Source organism: Vittaforma corneae (assembly GCF_000231115.1).
Source record: "Vittaforma corneae ATCC 50505 unplaced genomic scaffold supercont1.12, whole genome shotgun sequence".
Taxonomy (NCBI): domain Eukaryota; kingdom Fungi; phylum Microsporidia; family Nosematidae; genus Vittaforma; species Vittaforma corneae.
In genome coordinates, this window is record NW_006889845.1 from 74072 (window position 1) to 87821 (window position 13750).

At 29.1% G+C, this 13750-nt stretch overlaps 5 protein-coding genes across 5 annotated transcripts; 1 reads left to right on the forward strand and 4 right to left on the reverse strand.

Moving 5' to 3' along the window:
- Positions 1-218: 218 nt before the first annotated feature.
- VICG_01377 (ubiquitin-40S ribosomal protein S27a) lies at positions 219-491 on the reverse strand (the record flags this gene model as incomplete). The annotated part of the gene is made up of 1 exon (XM_007604761.1): positions 219-491. One exon carries the CDS (start codon positions 489-491, stop codon positions 219-221), a length of 273 nt encoding a protein of 90 aa, XP_007604823.1.
- Positions 492-959: 468 nt separating this feature from the next.
- On the reverse strand, positions 960-2144 carry VICG_01378 (uncharacterized protein; the record flags this gene model as incomplete). The annotated part of the gene is made up of 1 exon (XM_007604762.1): positions 960-2144. The coding sequence occupies one exon, from the start codon at positions 2142-2144 to the stop codon at positions 960-962; it is 1185 nt and encodes a 394-aa protein (XP_007604824.1).
- Positions 2145-3373: 1229 nt separating this feature from the next.
- VICG_01379 (uncharacterized protein) lies at positions 3374-3865 on the forward strand (the record flags this gene model as incomplete). Its single annotated transcript, XM_007604763.1, has 1 exon — positions 3374-3865. One exon carries the CDS (start codon positions 3374-3376, stop codon positions 3863-3865), a length of 492 nt encoding a protein of 163 aa, XP_007604825.1.
- A 101-nt stretch (positions 3866-3966) lies between these two features.
- On the reverse strand, positions 3967-4896 carry VICG_01380 (uncharacterized protein; the record flags this gene model as incomplete). The annotated part of the gene is made up of 1 exon (XM_007604764.1): positions 3967-4896. One exon carries the CDS (start codon positions 4894-4896, stop codon positions 3967-3969), a length of 930 nt encoding a protein of 309 aa, XP_007604826.1.
- Positions 4897-5112: 216 nt separating this feature from the next.
- Positions 5113-6444, reverse strand: VICG_01381 (uncharacterized protein; the record flags this gene model as incomplete). The annotated part of the gene is made up of 1 exon (XM_007604765.1): positions 5113-6444. The coding sequence occupies one exon, from the start codon at positions 6442-6444 to the stop codon at positions 5113-5115; it is 1332 nt and encodes a 443-aa protein (XP_007604827.1).
- Between the last annotated feature and the right edge of the window lie 7306 nt (positions 6445-13750).

The window sequence follows — 13750 nt, forward strand, 5'->3', positions numbered from 1 at the left end:
AATTTTAAATAAATAGTATAGACATAAAGAACTACTTTATTGATGAGAAAGTAGCACTGCAAGTCTCTCTGCACTCTTGCATTTTCTGCACTCTTTGTCCTCATCTAAGAAAAAGCCAGGTCCACATTTCTTGCAGTATTCACCTACTACTTTGACACTACCATCTTTTCCTATAACAAAGTTTTTCAAAAATGCAAGCTTAGCTCTTTCCTTTGGGACTAGACTTTCTTGGGTGTTGTGTACTCCTTCTTTTTCTTTTTCTTTCCTCCTCTCAGTCTCAAAACAAGATGGAGAGTAGACTCCTTCTGGATGTTGTAGTCAGAAAGTGTACGACCGTCTTCCAATTGTTTTCCTGCAAATATGAGACGTTGCTGATCCGGTGGAATGCCCTCTTTATCCTGTATCTTAGCCTTTATGCTGTCAATGGTGTCCGATGGCTCAACCTCGAGTGTTATTACTTTTCCTGTAAGTGTCTTTACAAAGATTTGCATGTCTAGCTTGGGTAGGGTGAAAATTTGAAATTTAAAAATTTTCAAAACAAAATAAATAGGACAAAACAAGTAAATACAATTAAGTGGGAAACACAATTAAAATTGTAATTAAAACTAAAATTGAAGTAATAGACAATGTCTGCATAAACAAGAGTTGATAAATACAGAATATTGTCTTGGGAGCAAATCTATTTAAGCTATGCATTTATTGCTTGCTAAGACTAATATTGAGAATAAAAATTAAGCTATTGCTGTAATGATCTTAAGTATCAGAAATTCTGTTGAAAGGTTTGACAGTCTAGTTTGGAATTACAAAATGAACTGCATTGCCAAGACATTTCAATGTGGATAAAGAATTACATGCTACTTTACCAATATAGTTAGTGATCCGCCTAACAAATTCTTTAAAATGAAGTAGTGACTAAACTGTAAGCCTATTTTAACCTTAAACTAAGATATGTCAAAATTTTACTCTTTTATTACCTCATTTTCACCCAATACACCTCCACAGTTCTTCTCATTGCAAGAAATTACATCAAGAATACTTCTTGGGAATCCATCATTTCTCTCACTACAAGAAACAACAGTATCAGGAATGTCCACATCACCCGTTTCACTGAAGGATGTTACTGCACTATTTCTCTCATTAAAAGTTGTTGTTTGATAGTCATCATCTGATACAATCTCAATATTATTGTGGTCTCCATTCCAGTTACCCATTCTAAAATGGCTATTCCCTGGTTTTTGGGTAGTGTCCCTTCTGTTAGATGGATAGTGACTGTAATTGTTTTCCAGATCATTTCTCTTAGTATCCTTAGCATTACATATAGGTCTTTGACTATTTCCTAATTGAACTCTGAAATATTCACAGCATGTTCCTTGGATATCCCAACTCATAAGGGTATATGCTACAACGTGATAAATTCCATCATTTTGACTACTTGCATACGTTTTCTTCATTAATTGTCCATGTAGCTCTTTATATACAAGAAAGCATCCTTGAACTCGACTCGGTGACCATTCCTTCTTATCCGTCCATCTCTTAACATTAGACTCCTCTTCTGTATATACAAACACTGATCCTGGTCTGATCAGTGTTTTTTCCCTCTGGTTTAATCGCTTTTTTACAGTCAAGATTTCGCCCTTTTTAGCTTTTTCAATGAGTGACTTACACTCCGTTTCAGAATGTATACAACCGTAGTATGATTCAAAAGTACCATAAAACTGTCTCTGTACTGCAAATTTACAGCTATCAAGCTGCTGGTAGTTAAAAGCCTCGTTTGACTGTCTGTAGTATGGATCACCCAATCTTCTGCCATTGTCAGTATCCGAAAAATTAAAATACTCGTTATATAATTCTAAGCCATTATAAGGTGATTTAAGAAGGGAATTACGATCGCCTTGTAAAGCTTTAGTTAAAGGTGAAAATCCATCAATCAAACTGCTAGTATCAGATCGCTTATCAGGTTTATTCATAAGAGTATCCACATGGATCTTTTTCATATGATTATTGGTATTCTCATTTACTCCATCAGTCAGATATGTCTGTTGGTCAATCTTATAGTAGTATTTGCGATCATCCTCGACGTTCTTGCATTTACTATCGTCAGATGGTCTGCTTTCTTCTTGTAATCTCTTGTAACTGTTGTTCATGGGTATTTGTTTCTACTAATATTTAAACTATTTAAGCTTAGTTAATATCCTTGAAATAATTAAATTTTTACAAATTATGCTTAACGTGATAAAAAATAAGCTTAATTTGTAAAAATTCACAATATAAATATAGTATTTTAACAACTTTATTAGAAATGTATGGAACAATTACGTTGTTTTCTTTTGATATTGCTGTTGATAGAAAAATTTTGCAATTCCAGACTGATAAATTGTGATTTCAATCATTTTCAGTTATATTGAAAATCCTAGTGTTTTCTTATCAAAACACTTGTACTATCTACTGTTGAGTCTAATCCTTTTGTGATTGTTCTTCTATTAAGACCGGGATTATTCATGATGTCAAATTGGAGAATAATCATTTACGATATTGAAAGAGTCATGAAAATCAGTTGTAAAAAATAATAAAGCCTGTTATGTTTGTAAACTTCCTTTGTTTCTGCAGTATTTTCTGATTTTGAATTTACCTTGCTTACTTCTTAAATTTCCTTAATTAAGATTTTAATTAATTTGTGGTAAATTAAATTTAAAATAGCAATAAATGTGGCTATTAAATCAACTATTTTATTTAAATTAATATTATTAGTAAAATTTTAACTTAATATTATGAGATTGGTGAAGTTTTTGTCTTGGCAATGTTTTGTGATAAGCTTAAATTCAATCAAGACAAACTTTTTTAATATTCAAAGAAAGCACCCAAAGTATAAACCAGCATGTGAGGTTATTGTGTGTTTTTACAAATAAATGTGTCTTTTTTAATCTCCTTGGAATTTTGTTAAATAAATCAATCAAAAATCATAAAGGATTTACGCTAATAAAATTGCATATAATTTATAGCAATAGAATAAAAAAAGTACAACATTAAACTTTATTCTATACGGTCTAATGTTGTAAACTAATATCAGCTATCCTATTTACTGTCATATCAAAAATAATGCTTAAATTGACACTTGAATTATTTTAAAGGATGCAAAATAGTTTTCAAGATTTTAATTACTTTTTACAAACCAATTTAACTTGTAATTTTTTTAAATTACTTTTTTGTATTAAAGCTTTTTATAGTAGTTTCTAACTAATGTAATGGTTTTATAATACAATGCTTGTATTCAAATAGGGTTTGTTGACTTTCATTCATGTTTGATTTAAGCTTGAGTTGTAGCTTTTTTATGTCAATCACTGCAATTGTTCAAAATTTTACTTTTTTTTTCTCCATGTGTTCAAGGCAACTTTCTCAAAAAGAGCTCAAGCTGAAAGATGAATTTGGAAAATGTGGTTTAGAAGAAATGTGTATTACCACAGCAACACTGTCGACTTCAAATACTTTGTTTCTTGTTAATAAGCCAGCATTATACAAGATTAAGAATACCAACAGCTATCTTCTATTTGGAGATCCAGTTGACTATACAACTGTATTGAAACAGCTGCAAGAATCCTCTAAAGATCCCGAAACATTGAAAAGGATGATGGAAGGAGAGTCTAAGGTAGAGGAAGCAGAGATTAATGGTGAAGCTAATGCTAAGAACGATGTAGAGGAAATATCTAAGAAGGTTGAGGATGTCAAAATTGACTCATTTGAGTTTAAAGAAGATGATATTACATTGATAATGAGTGAAAGCAACATTTCAAGAGAAGAGGCCATAAAAGCGCTTTCAAATGCTAACAATGATGTAATACAAGCCTTGGTTAATCTAAATAAGCAATAAATATTAAATTTTATTAATGTTAGTGTGTCTTTGATTTGATACTAGTATTTTTAAATATTAAGCTATTTACCGTTAAAACAAAGGCTTTTAATAGAGTGATTTTAACTTTTATATGAAATGATATAGGTTATGAATGTATTGTTTTCCAGTATTTTGTAATATTCTTTTCTCATTGAATCAACTCCTTGAAGAATTTCTGATATTTTTTGCCTCTCCTCTGCCTGATTTGTGTATTGCATTTTAATTTTGAGTGCATGTATACATTCTGGACTTAATCTCAATACTTCATCAACAATCCAAGGCAATTCTTCCTTTTCAACCTTTAAACATTCACTATTTAATAGTATTTCCTCTGGTTCTTCAATCAAGTCTGTAACAACTCTCCTTACAGGATACATAATTTCTACTCTTTTCTGATTAATACTCATTCTTCCTTTAAATGTATTTTCTAGGATAACTTCTATCTTATTTTTGTACTTTCGGATTATTCCAAGATACCCCCTCATTGTCTGAGCTCTTCTTTTCTCATATGATCTCCAAACACTCTCGTCATCAGGGTCTATAAACAACCAATTCTCCATAAATGGTTTGAAATGCATAGATGTTGGATTGTGGAGATCTGCATTGATTTCAAACTCATTTTTCAAGCAGTAATTCCAGCAATGAAAATTCCTAGGATCAAATTTGAGTAATAAGGCACAGAGTTTGTGTTCATTAAACCAGTTAGACTTCAGCTTTTTAAAGAATAAATATCTATGAAACCATGCCGCATAGCTCTTTGGATTTATTTGAATTGCCTCTTGGGTCAAATCTAACTGTCTTTTTATTTCTTCTTTGTCATTTGAACCCAAAAAGACTGCTTTCAAATAATTCCAACTGCTGTAATCGTCCGGGTTTAAAAGAACCATTTTCTCATGCTTTTCAATACCATTTGGCATGCATCTAACAGCAACTATTTCTTCTACTTCCTTAGAAACGCTATTTAAATTTTCACCACTACTTTCCTTTCTAGCTACACCGTGGTGTATCATTTCGTGGGGATGGAAAGAAAGAGCATTCCGTATTTGAAAATATGCTCAATTTTCATGCTAAAATTTTGCATAAATGCTTGATTGTGTCTTAACTGATAGCATACGGTAATATTAAAGTCAAATAGCTGGATAAGAAGCAAAAAGGGCATTGTGGACAATAATATGAACAATTCTCGATAAGACTTTATTAAAATCAGCAAATAGAATGTGTCATGTTTAAGTGAACAATTCTATCTTGTTTTTATATGCTACATACAGCCATGGCATTTCTGTATCCCAGCTGATGGCTTTAAATACACCAGATATTGTATTAATTGGAATGCATTGGTTTTCAAGTATTTTATAAATGCAAATTTCATTAGAAAAGATTATTGCAATCAAACCATAAGCTGGATGGATTTTGATTTGTGAACCAATGTCGTTTTGAACTGTACTTCCAACAACTTTTAGACTTTCATTCACAATTACCAGTCTTCCAACATTATTGATTGCATAGATATGCTTATTATATATTTCAAAATCAATGACATATCCCAGATTCTTAATCTCACTTCTCTCAATAGACTCCACCATTATTCCTTTATGTGTAGATGCATATACCGCATCTTCGCTGATTGTCATTGTATGCGGAGTATCTCCCTTTAGTTTTAAAATTTTGATTTCTTCATACGAGGTGCTGTGGTGAAGATGGATGGACTTTGATGTGAGATATCCTATAAAAGAACTATCAATGTATATATCCTTTATTGCCATATGAGAATGAATTGTTTTGGTTGGTTGCACATGTTCTCCGAGCTTTGTCAGGTAAATACTGTTTTTAGATGAGACTATAAAAATATGCCCACACAGTGCTGCTTTGTAAATATTCTCTTCAAAGTTGTAGTTAAAGAGTACCTTATTGTATTTCAAATCTAGTAACACAACGTTTTTTTCATTAATTGCACAGATGGTTGAGTTGAAAAGTGTTTTTTTGCCTTCAAGTTCCCAGGAAAATGATGAAAATTCAGGGAATGGCCTCATAGTTTCAATATCAGGTAACTTTGGCAAAATATCCTTCAAGGCCTTTTGTTTAGGATCTCTTGGGGTAAAATGCTTGAGATAAACCCTTCTTAGTTCCTCTTCGAGATGCCCTTTATTGAACTCAAGTGATTCTACTGGGCCTTCATACGGTGTATCTATCGAATATATCCACTCCTGTGTATAAGTTTTCAATGTGTTTAGATTCTCGTCTTCCCAAATATCTACAATTTGATTCTTTGGTATTACTGTTACTTTTGGCTGTGGATTGTTTATATAATGCTCTCTTAGTTTTCTATTAAAGTATCCTGATGCATCTCTTTTTACTCTTTCTTTGACTGGTTGAACTTGCTCATTGGACAGTATTCTGTTTGGAATGGTCTTGAGAACTGGGTCTAAGCATTTGCTGGACTTGTATGCTCTCACTTTCTTAAGATCATCTTTTGTAATTGTATACGTTTGTTCTTTGTATTTCAATGTTTTTACATGCTTTTGCTGTCTAGTCTCTAAAAATTTATTTATTCTGTCCATGTGACTCCGAAGGATAAATTTTTAGAGAGCATTACTGGTATTGAAACGCCTGTATATTTTATTTGTGGTACAGTTACACAATCACTAATACTTGAAGAGCTTTTTAATAAAATCTTCTTTATACTTTGATCAAATGATAAGTTTTTTGGATTTAATTACTTTCAAATTACTTATTATTTATGAATAGATGTCTAAAGATGTTGATAAGGCTGAGATTTTTACATTGTTGTTATATCTTTCTTACAAAGGATATTTTACTATCACTGGGAAGCCTTCCAAATGGAAAACAAGTTTAGCACAAAAGAAAATGTGGAAAACATATCGTCTGGACGATGTTCAGAAATAAAAACACCAAAGAGGGAGACTCTTCTTCTTTCACCCTCTGCTTTGATTCAAATTGGTGCTAGTCCTGATTCTAAAAGATACAGCTCAATCAGGAAAATCGACTTTGAGCATGAAGAAAGGAAAACACATGCATCAGTACGAAAGCTAGACTTTCTAAAATGAATATAAATGAAATTCAAGTTATTTTAAGTGTTTTATAGAACAACTTTTCATCAAAGGTAGTTTCTTCTAAAACTATTCTCAACTCTATCTCGATTGCATGTTCATATTAGTTTCAAAGCTTATGAAGCTATTTTAATTAAGTTTATTAGCTATTATACATTCAATAATAATCCATAAAGTACAAGTGGAATATCAAATAAAAAGTAACACAAAAACAATCATGCTACTGTGTCAATATAGTAAGGCTTAGTTCATTATTTTCTATAGTATACCGTTAGATCCATAAAATTAAATATTAAGACAATTTAAAGGCTAAAAAAGCATTTTCCCACAAAACCAATATCTTTATAAGCAGAGAAATCTGTTGAAGTAGATGCAATATCGTAGTTCTGAAGGATAAGAAACTTTCTATCACCAGTACATATATCTAAGCATTTTGAATTCTTTTCAGAATGTATAAGTTAAATTTGTTCACTAAACTTCTTACCAAGAAGAAAACTAATATTTGGTGTCTAAGAACAGAAAAACTCGCTAGTTATTGCGTCACTTGAATAAATCTATCATCTTACATCAGCAACGCCTTAGCGATTGATGTTCAAAATGTATGATTATTCGGTTTTGAAAAGTTTGAAAGAAGGTTTAAGATACAATTAAGTGTGATGCCAAAGTGTCTGAATAATAATGCTTCCAATAGCAGGATATTATTAAAACACAAACATTATAAGCCCTTCATTTTCAATGCGTATTGATTAATACTAAAAATCGCTAATATTTAAACAGTTTTGTACACTTCATTTCACATGTGAATGCAAATGGTTTAATTAATATTGATAATATAAAGCATTAGACGGCGCAACAAAATATCTTCGTTCCAATGAATGTATTTTTATTTTCCAACTAAGCTCCGTGTATTAGATTAACAGTGAACTTTTAATTTTATGAGTCTAATTGGCATAAAAGAGTTTTAATGGCCAATATTTATCTAAAGTATGATAATTTACAAAAGAGTGTATGAGCTTTTATTTATAGTATAAGGAGCGATATATTCCAAGTAAACTATGAGCATTCTCCATCTCGAATTTAAAATGATATTAAAGGTGTATCGTTGCTGATAGTGAGGTTTTCTAGAAAAATAATGGCTCAAAATATAAGTTAAAAATTATAAAAATAAAACAAGTACGCACATGGCACTTTTAATTCTTACATTTCTTTAAATACATTTTTGAAAATGAACTGAATGAAAATATTAAAATTGCTGCCATATACATTAAAATAAAGGGTGTAGCTGACACTTGGTTATTTTTGTATCAATATAAATTAAAATTTGAGACTCTGTTGCTTTTAATAAACGCTTTTGATGCATCAAAGAAGCCTTTTCTATGATATGGTGGTAAAAGAATCGCAAGATCTTCAGAAGCAATAAAGTATGAATAGTGTGCTGATGGTTCAACCAATTTGAAGTTTGAAATATAAAAAGTATGTTTTATTGAACATGATAAGTTCAACATAGACAAATGAAAAGTTGTCAAAGAGTAAAATAAATCATATATTTTAACTGAAATTCACTCATCACACAATAAAGGGCAAAATAAATTAGCATTTTTGCAAAAAAAACAATTACTATTATCTGGGATGTATAAACATAAATTTTGATGTGTTGAAACATTTTATATTGGTTTGAATTCATATAAAAATATAAATATTTAGGTTCTTATGCATTTTACTATTGTGTTAATGTTATTATTATGACATTTTATTATCACTCTAGTGTTAGAACTCAAATAGTTCTATCTGTATTTTAACCATTTGATGTTATTTAAATACTGTATCTTATAAATATGAATCCGATTACTGATGTAATGTATTCAAACGATAAATTGTTAGCTGCAAGATGTTCTAAGATGTTATAAAACTCTTTTAAAAACTTCAACCAACATATTTCATGGGATAATGAAACATCTAAATATTCAGAAATTTTTTGAAAGACCTTAAAAAGCTGTATTAAATTAATTCACATTTCTTTTTTGTTTCATATCATGAAATTGTACTTCTCGAAATAATGTAATCATCGGTGCTGTTGGTACTGTCATTTTTGATAAGTTTATCAGTTGAGTTTACTGAAACTATGTTAAACAAATAAATTAAAAAACAATGACTTTTAAAAATTTCAACGAATTTTTATAAGCTCAAATGAAAATATCTTATAGGAAGTGATGACTGGAAATCAATTATGCTTCATAGATCAATTATTGACAGCATTTATGTTAATGGTTCATAAACTCAATCTATTATATAAATGAGCAACATTTTAGCGGCTCCTAGAATCCACTCCAATAGAGGATCGTTAAAGGAAAAACCAAAAATTTCAAGAAGTTGAGAGAAGTTGATCAGAGCGCTCTAATGAGAAAGATGTCGAATCTAGATTTGTTCATTAAGCTACTGTTGAAACAGTAAAATATCATTCTTGAATATATGCACAAGAATTAAGAATATAAAAATTAAGATATTATAATATAAAGACCAAACAAAGAGGTTCTCCTTTGATTTATAGATGCAATCACATGTATGATTTCAATGTTTATGTCCTTGAGATTAATGCTTAAACTTACATTATGTATTGATAAAAAATTCATCATCTAATTATTATTAAATTATGCCTACTAAATTAGCTTTATCACGTATCATATTATAGCCATAGAATATCTTAAATCTAAATTGACTTTATTATCCACTATTGAATAAAATGATTAATGGCAAGACAATAATATTTTATAAAAGCGCATTCTGTATTATTTTAAAGTTTAAAGAAAACGTATTTAATTAAAGATCGATAAATGAAAAATTGAACATTTTATTATATTGTGACGACGGAAGAAAACCTCTTATTATTAGAAAATTTGCAGACTATATTTTAGTAATCAAAGTACAAATGATGTCATTATACTGCTAGTATATAATAAGCATTCATTTATTAATTATTTAATAGGCCAAAATTTTAATCGGGGAGAACACATTCGACAACTTTATTATTTTGCACCTATGTAGTATTCTGATATTATACAAAATTTTACTTAATGCCTTTATATCAAAAATTACTTATGTCTTTAATGATACAATTAGATTAGGATACATTATTAAATATGCCAATTTCGAAAATTAAGGATCGGGTCAAAAATTCACTTCAAATATTTATTTTAACATTCTATATCATGCCAAATAAACTTGTGACAATGCCTTAGCTAAAACAACAAGATCATTCCCACTCAAATTATCAATAAAAATATGTGACAAAGTTGAATAGTAGTAACAAGTCATATTAAAATTCACAATCATTTTTAATAACAACTTTGATATATAGAAAGTGTGGGTTTTGAAAAAGGATCATTGTAATATTATAAATATTGCAGTGTTAAAAATGTCGACTTAAAATTGTTACTCAAGGGATAAAATTTTATAAAACATTCGTATTTTATGGGTATAATTTGGATGAATGCGCCCAAAATATAGAGATGTATTCTTCATAATTTCAGTAGATTAGCATCTCGAGAAAATTCTTAAAAGAATTAAATTGTATCATAAAAGATACGACAACCTACCTTCTCCTTTACAGATAGACTTTGGTAATATTAAGATTGCATCACAATATGGTTGCCTGGCTGACATATTTATTTATTTTATCATCGTTTAAGTGATATTATATCTGGTCAATGTTACATTAGATTTCTAGTGATCAACAATTGTTCATTTCAGAAGCAATTTCTTCATAATTTAAATGTACTATTGAGCGTAGTTATCTGGTTACCAATGCCTTCAGAAGTTGTAGGTAAATTGCCTGAAAGTTCTATGGTTGGCAAGCAATTATCGTTTTAATGTAAGTATTCGTATCTTTCTCTAGAGCACAGCTTATTAAAATATATGAATATTTAACAAAACATACCAAAATGTTATTTCGGTTTCTGGTGTTTGAATGATTTACTACAGAAATAGTCTTGTAAAGTCTATTTACCAATACAGCAAATATTTTTCAAACCATCTTTTCACGAGTTTTTCAGCATCTGAAATTCCAAATATATTTCTAGCCTAGTGATGTTACTCCCCTCAAATAATGACACATCGCATAGTTTTTTTTAGTTTTCTGTGATTTTACCACTATAGTATCGCTTTATTTTAAATAACAGATGACAAATTTATACCCTTTTTGAATTATAAAAAATGAGTGGCATTTTAAGTTTCTCTTTTTAACATTCAACGCCATGCTTATAATCAAATAATACTTTTTCATTTTTGAACTTATCTGGATAATATTAATATTTCAGAGATGCTGTTTGTATAGTTTGTAAAAATGGCCATTGTCAAACAAAATTTTATTTTTTTATCATGGTAATGACTTCGTATATTAAATACTTGTAATTATAAACCCAATATCTGATTGCCTTAAGTTATAAAAATATAATTGAAATTTTTTAGTTCTACTTTGCAAAGGTATTATAAAATACAACCTATTTGAACACAAAAAACTTTTAAATATAATGGAATTTTCATATTAAATGATGTTATAATGAAATATAATTGGTGTAAAATTTGTGTATTAAAATTCAGAATGTCATGAGAATAATTTTATAATCAAAGAGTATAATGCTACCATATATGAATTAAAAATATTATAAATGTATGGCATAGTGAAACGTGTGATTTTTCTTAAAGGAGGAAAAGTTATTGTTGAGCATATGTTTAAAAGATTATTTTTATTACATCCATTGTCTTAACTGAATTTTGAAAGATATGGTTGGGAATTGTAGTCTATTAAAATTTATTCGTCTGGAAGTTGGAGTATATTTTAAACTTCTTAATATTTATTTTGAGAATGGTAAATGCTACACTATGAAATAAGTATACGATACTTAAATTGAGTATTAATCAGTATTTTACATAAAAATCGTTTCTTATCTTTCAAATTTATCTAATACAATGTGACATAACATAATTAATTGTAGTATTGAAAATGAAACCAACAATTCAAACTGGTTGTTGCGTGAAAAGTAGGTGATTTTGTTTTTTATTTAAGAAATATTTAATTTCAAGAGTAATTTATGCCACTCCAATGTATAGATTGTTGATAAATGATATAGGGTCGCATAAGATGTGAAGGGGTTCTACATAATGTTGAGGATTTGCAAGCTCTGCTCAAATATGAAATTAAAAGAGATGTTTTTGGAATAATATTTCTGAACTTTGTCCACTCCTATTTTTGAGCACCACAACATCAACACTCTAATATTCAAAAGTATAGTATTTTAAGATAGTTCATTGAATTTTTTTATTTAAAAATTGAATTGGCACAAGCCCGATTTGAGTTTATTCCATATATTTTTATTCTTGCGTATTGGAAATTTAATTTATAGAAAACTTCACAAACCAGTATGAAAGATGTGCTTAATACAATTTCATTTAGAAAATAACTATGGATTATGCGCCTTCATAATATCTTATTTAAAACGTTAGACAAAAATTTTAGCCATTACATAAGAAAATCTACAAAATACCATTTAGGCTTAAAATAATCTAGACAATGATAAAGACACGTTGAATTATTATATTTATGGAATTTTTTATTAAATTAAACGTTATGTAATAGTGTTGATTATGGATGGAACTTGTGTGTCAGTACGTATCTTAAGCAATACAAATCAAGAGTATCAATTAAAAAATCAACATTCACAAGTAATTTAATAAATAATTGATGTTGATTATATTACCAGAAACGTCTTGATTGTTTTTATAAAATACAATATATTTGTGTGTATATTGGTAATAAAATTTCCAATCCATTTATACTATACAGTGGATATCTTGTACAAGAACGTCGGGCACTAGGTTTAAATGTGGAAATATTAATTCCAAATACAGATTTGTCAGAGAACACATGTAGAATACATAATAACTGAACCGGTGTGTTTAAAAGATTTAGTTTTTCATCGAAAATAGTAAAAATATATTTGTGACAAATTCATCTTATTTTTATATAACATGTGATATAGTTAAATTATATTGGAAATATTATCTGGAAACTAATATGAAAATGCTTATTGGAACAAACATACAAATAATTAAATACTAGTTTCATCAAATTTGACACATTCAAAATCATCTATGCTCAAATTCAATAATTTATCAAGGTAACATACATATATGTAGATTATATGTTAATTTTACAATTATATTTTGTAAAAATTAACCCAACTTCTTAAATGTTAAATAATTAATCGATCGTACTTCAAATATTTTTTGTATCTTGCTATTTCCCAACTGGTGTTTACATATTTGTTTTTAAATGATGATTGTTAATTGGCTCTCTTATTTAAGATTTTTAAAACTCACTCGAAGTTGTTTTTACCAAATCTCCTTAGTTCGTTACACAACAAGAGTTTGATTTTTGAACTATTCAACCGAGTTTATATTCATATCGTGCTTTTACAGCCGAAATATTATTTCCAAAGCTGTAAGTAAAGTATGCCAATGAATTTCTTGATCTTTATATATCAATCTAGTCTCCCATCAGAAACTTTTCAACTTTTTATATCAAATAATATGTGGTCTGTGTTTGTGAATGAAATTATCAACAGATAATTCATATGAAAAGAATATATCTCGGATCTTTTACACAATGTTTTCGATCCTAGAAATGATCATTTGATTAAACTCTCGTTATTTATCGCATGCAAGACGGTGCTCCAATTATCAATTTTTAACTTCTGAAATATCTTGTTCAAATCCATCGGACCATACCATTTACGTAACC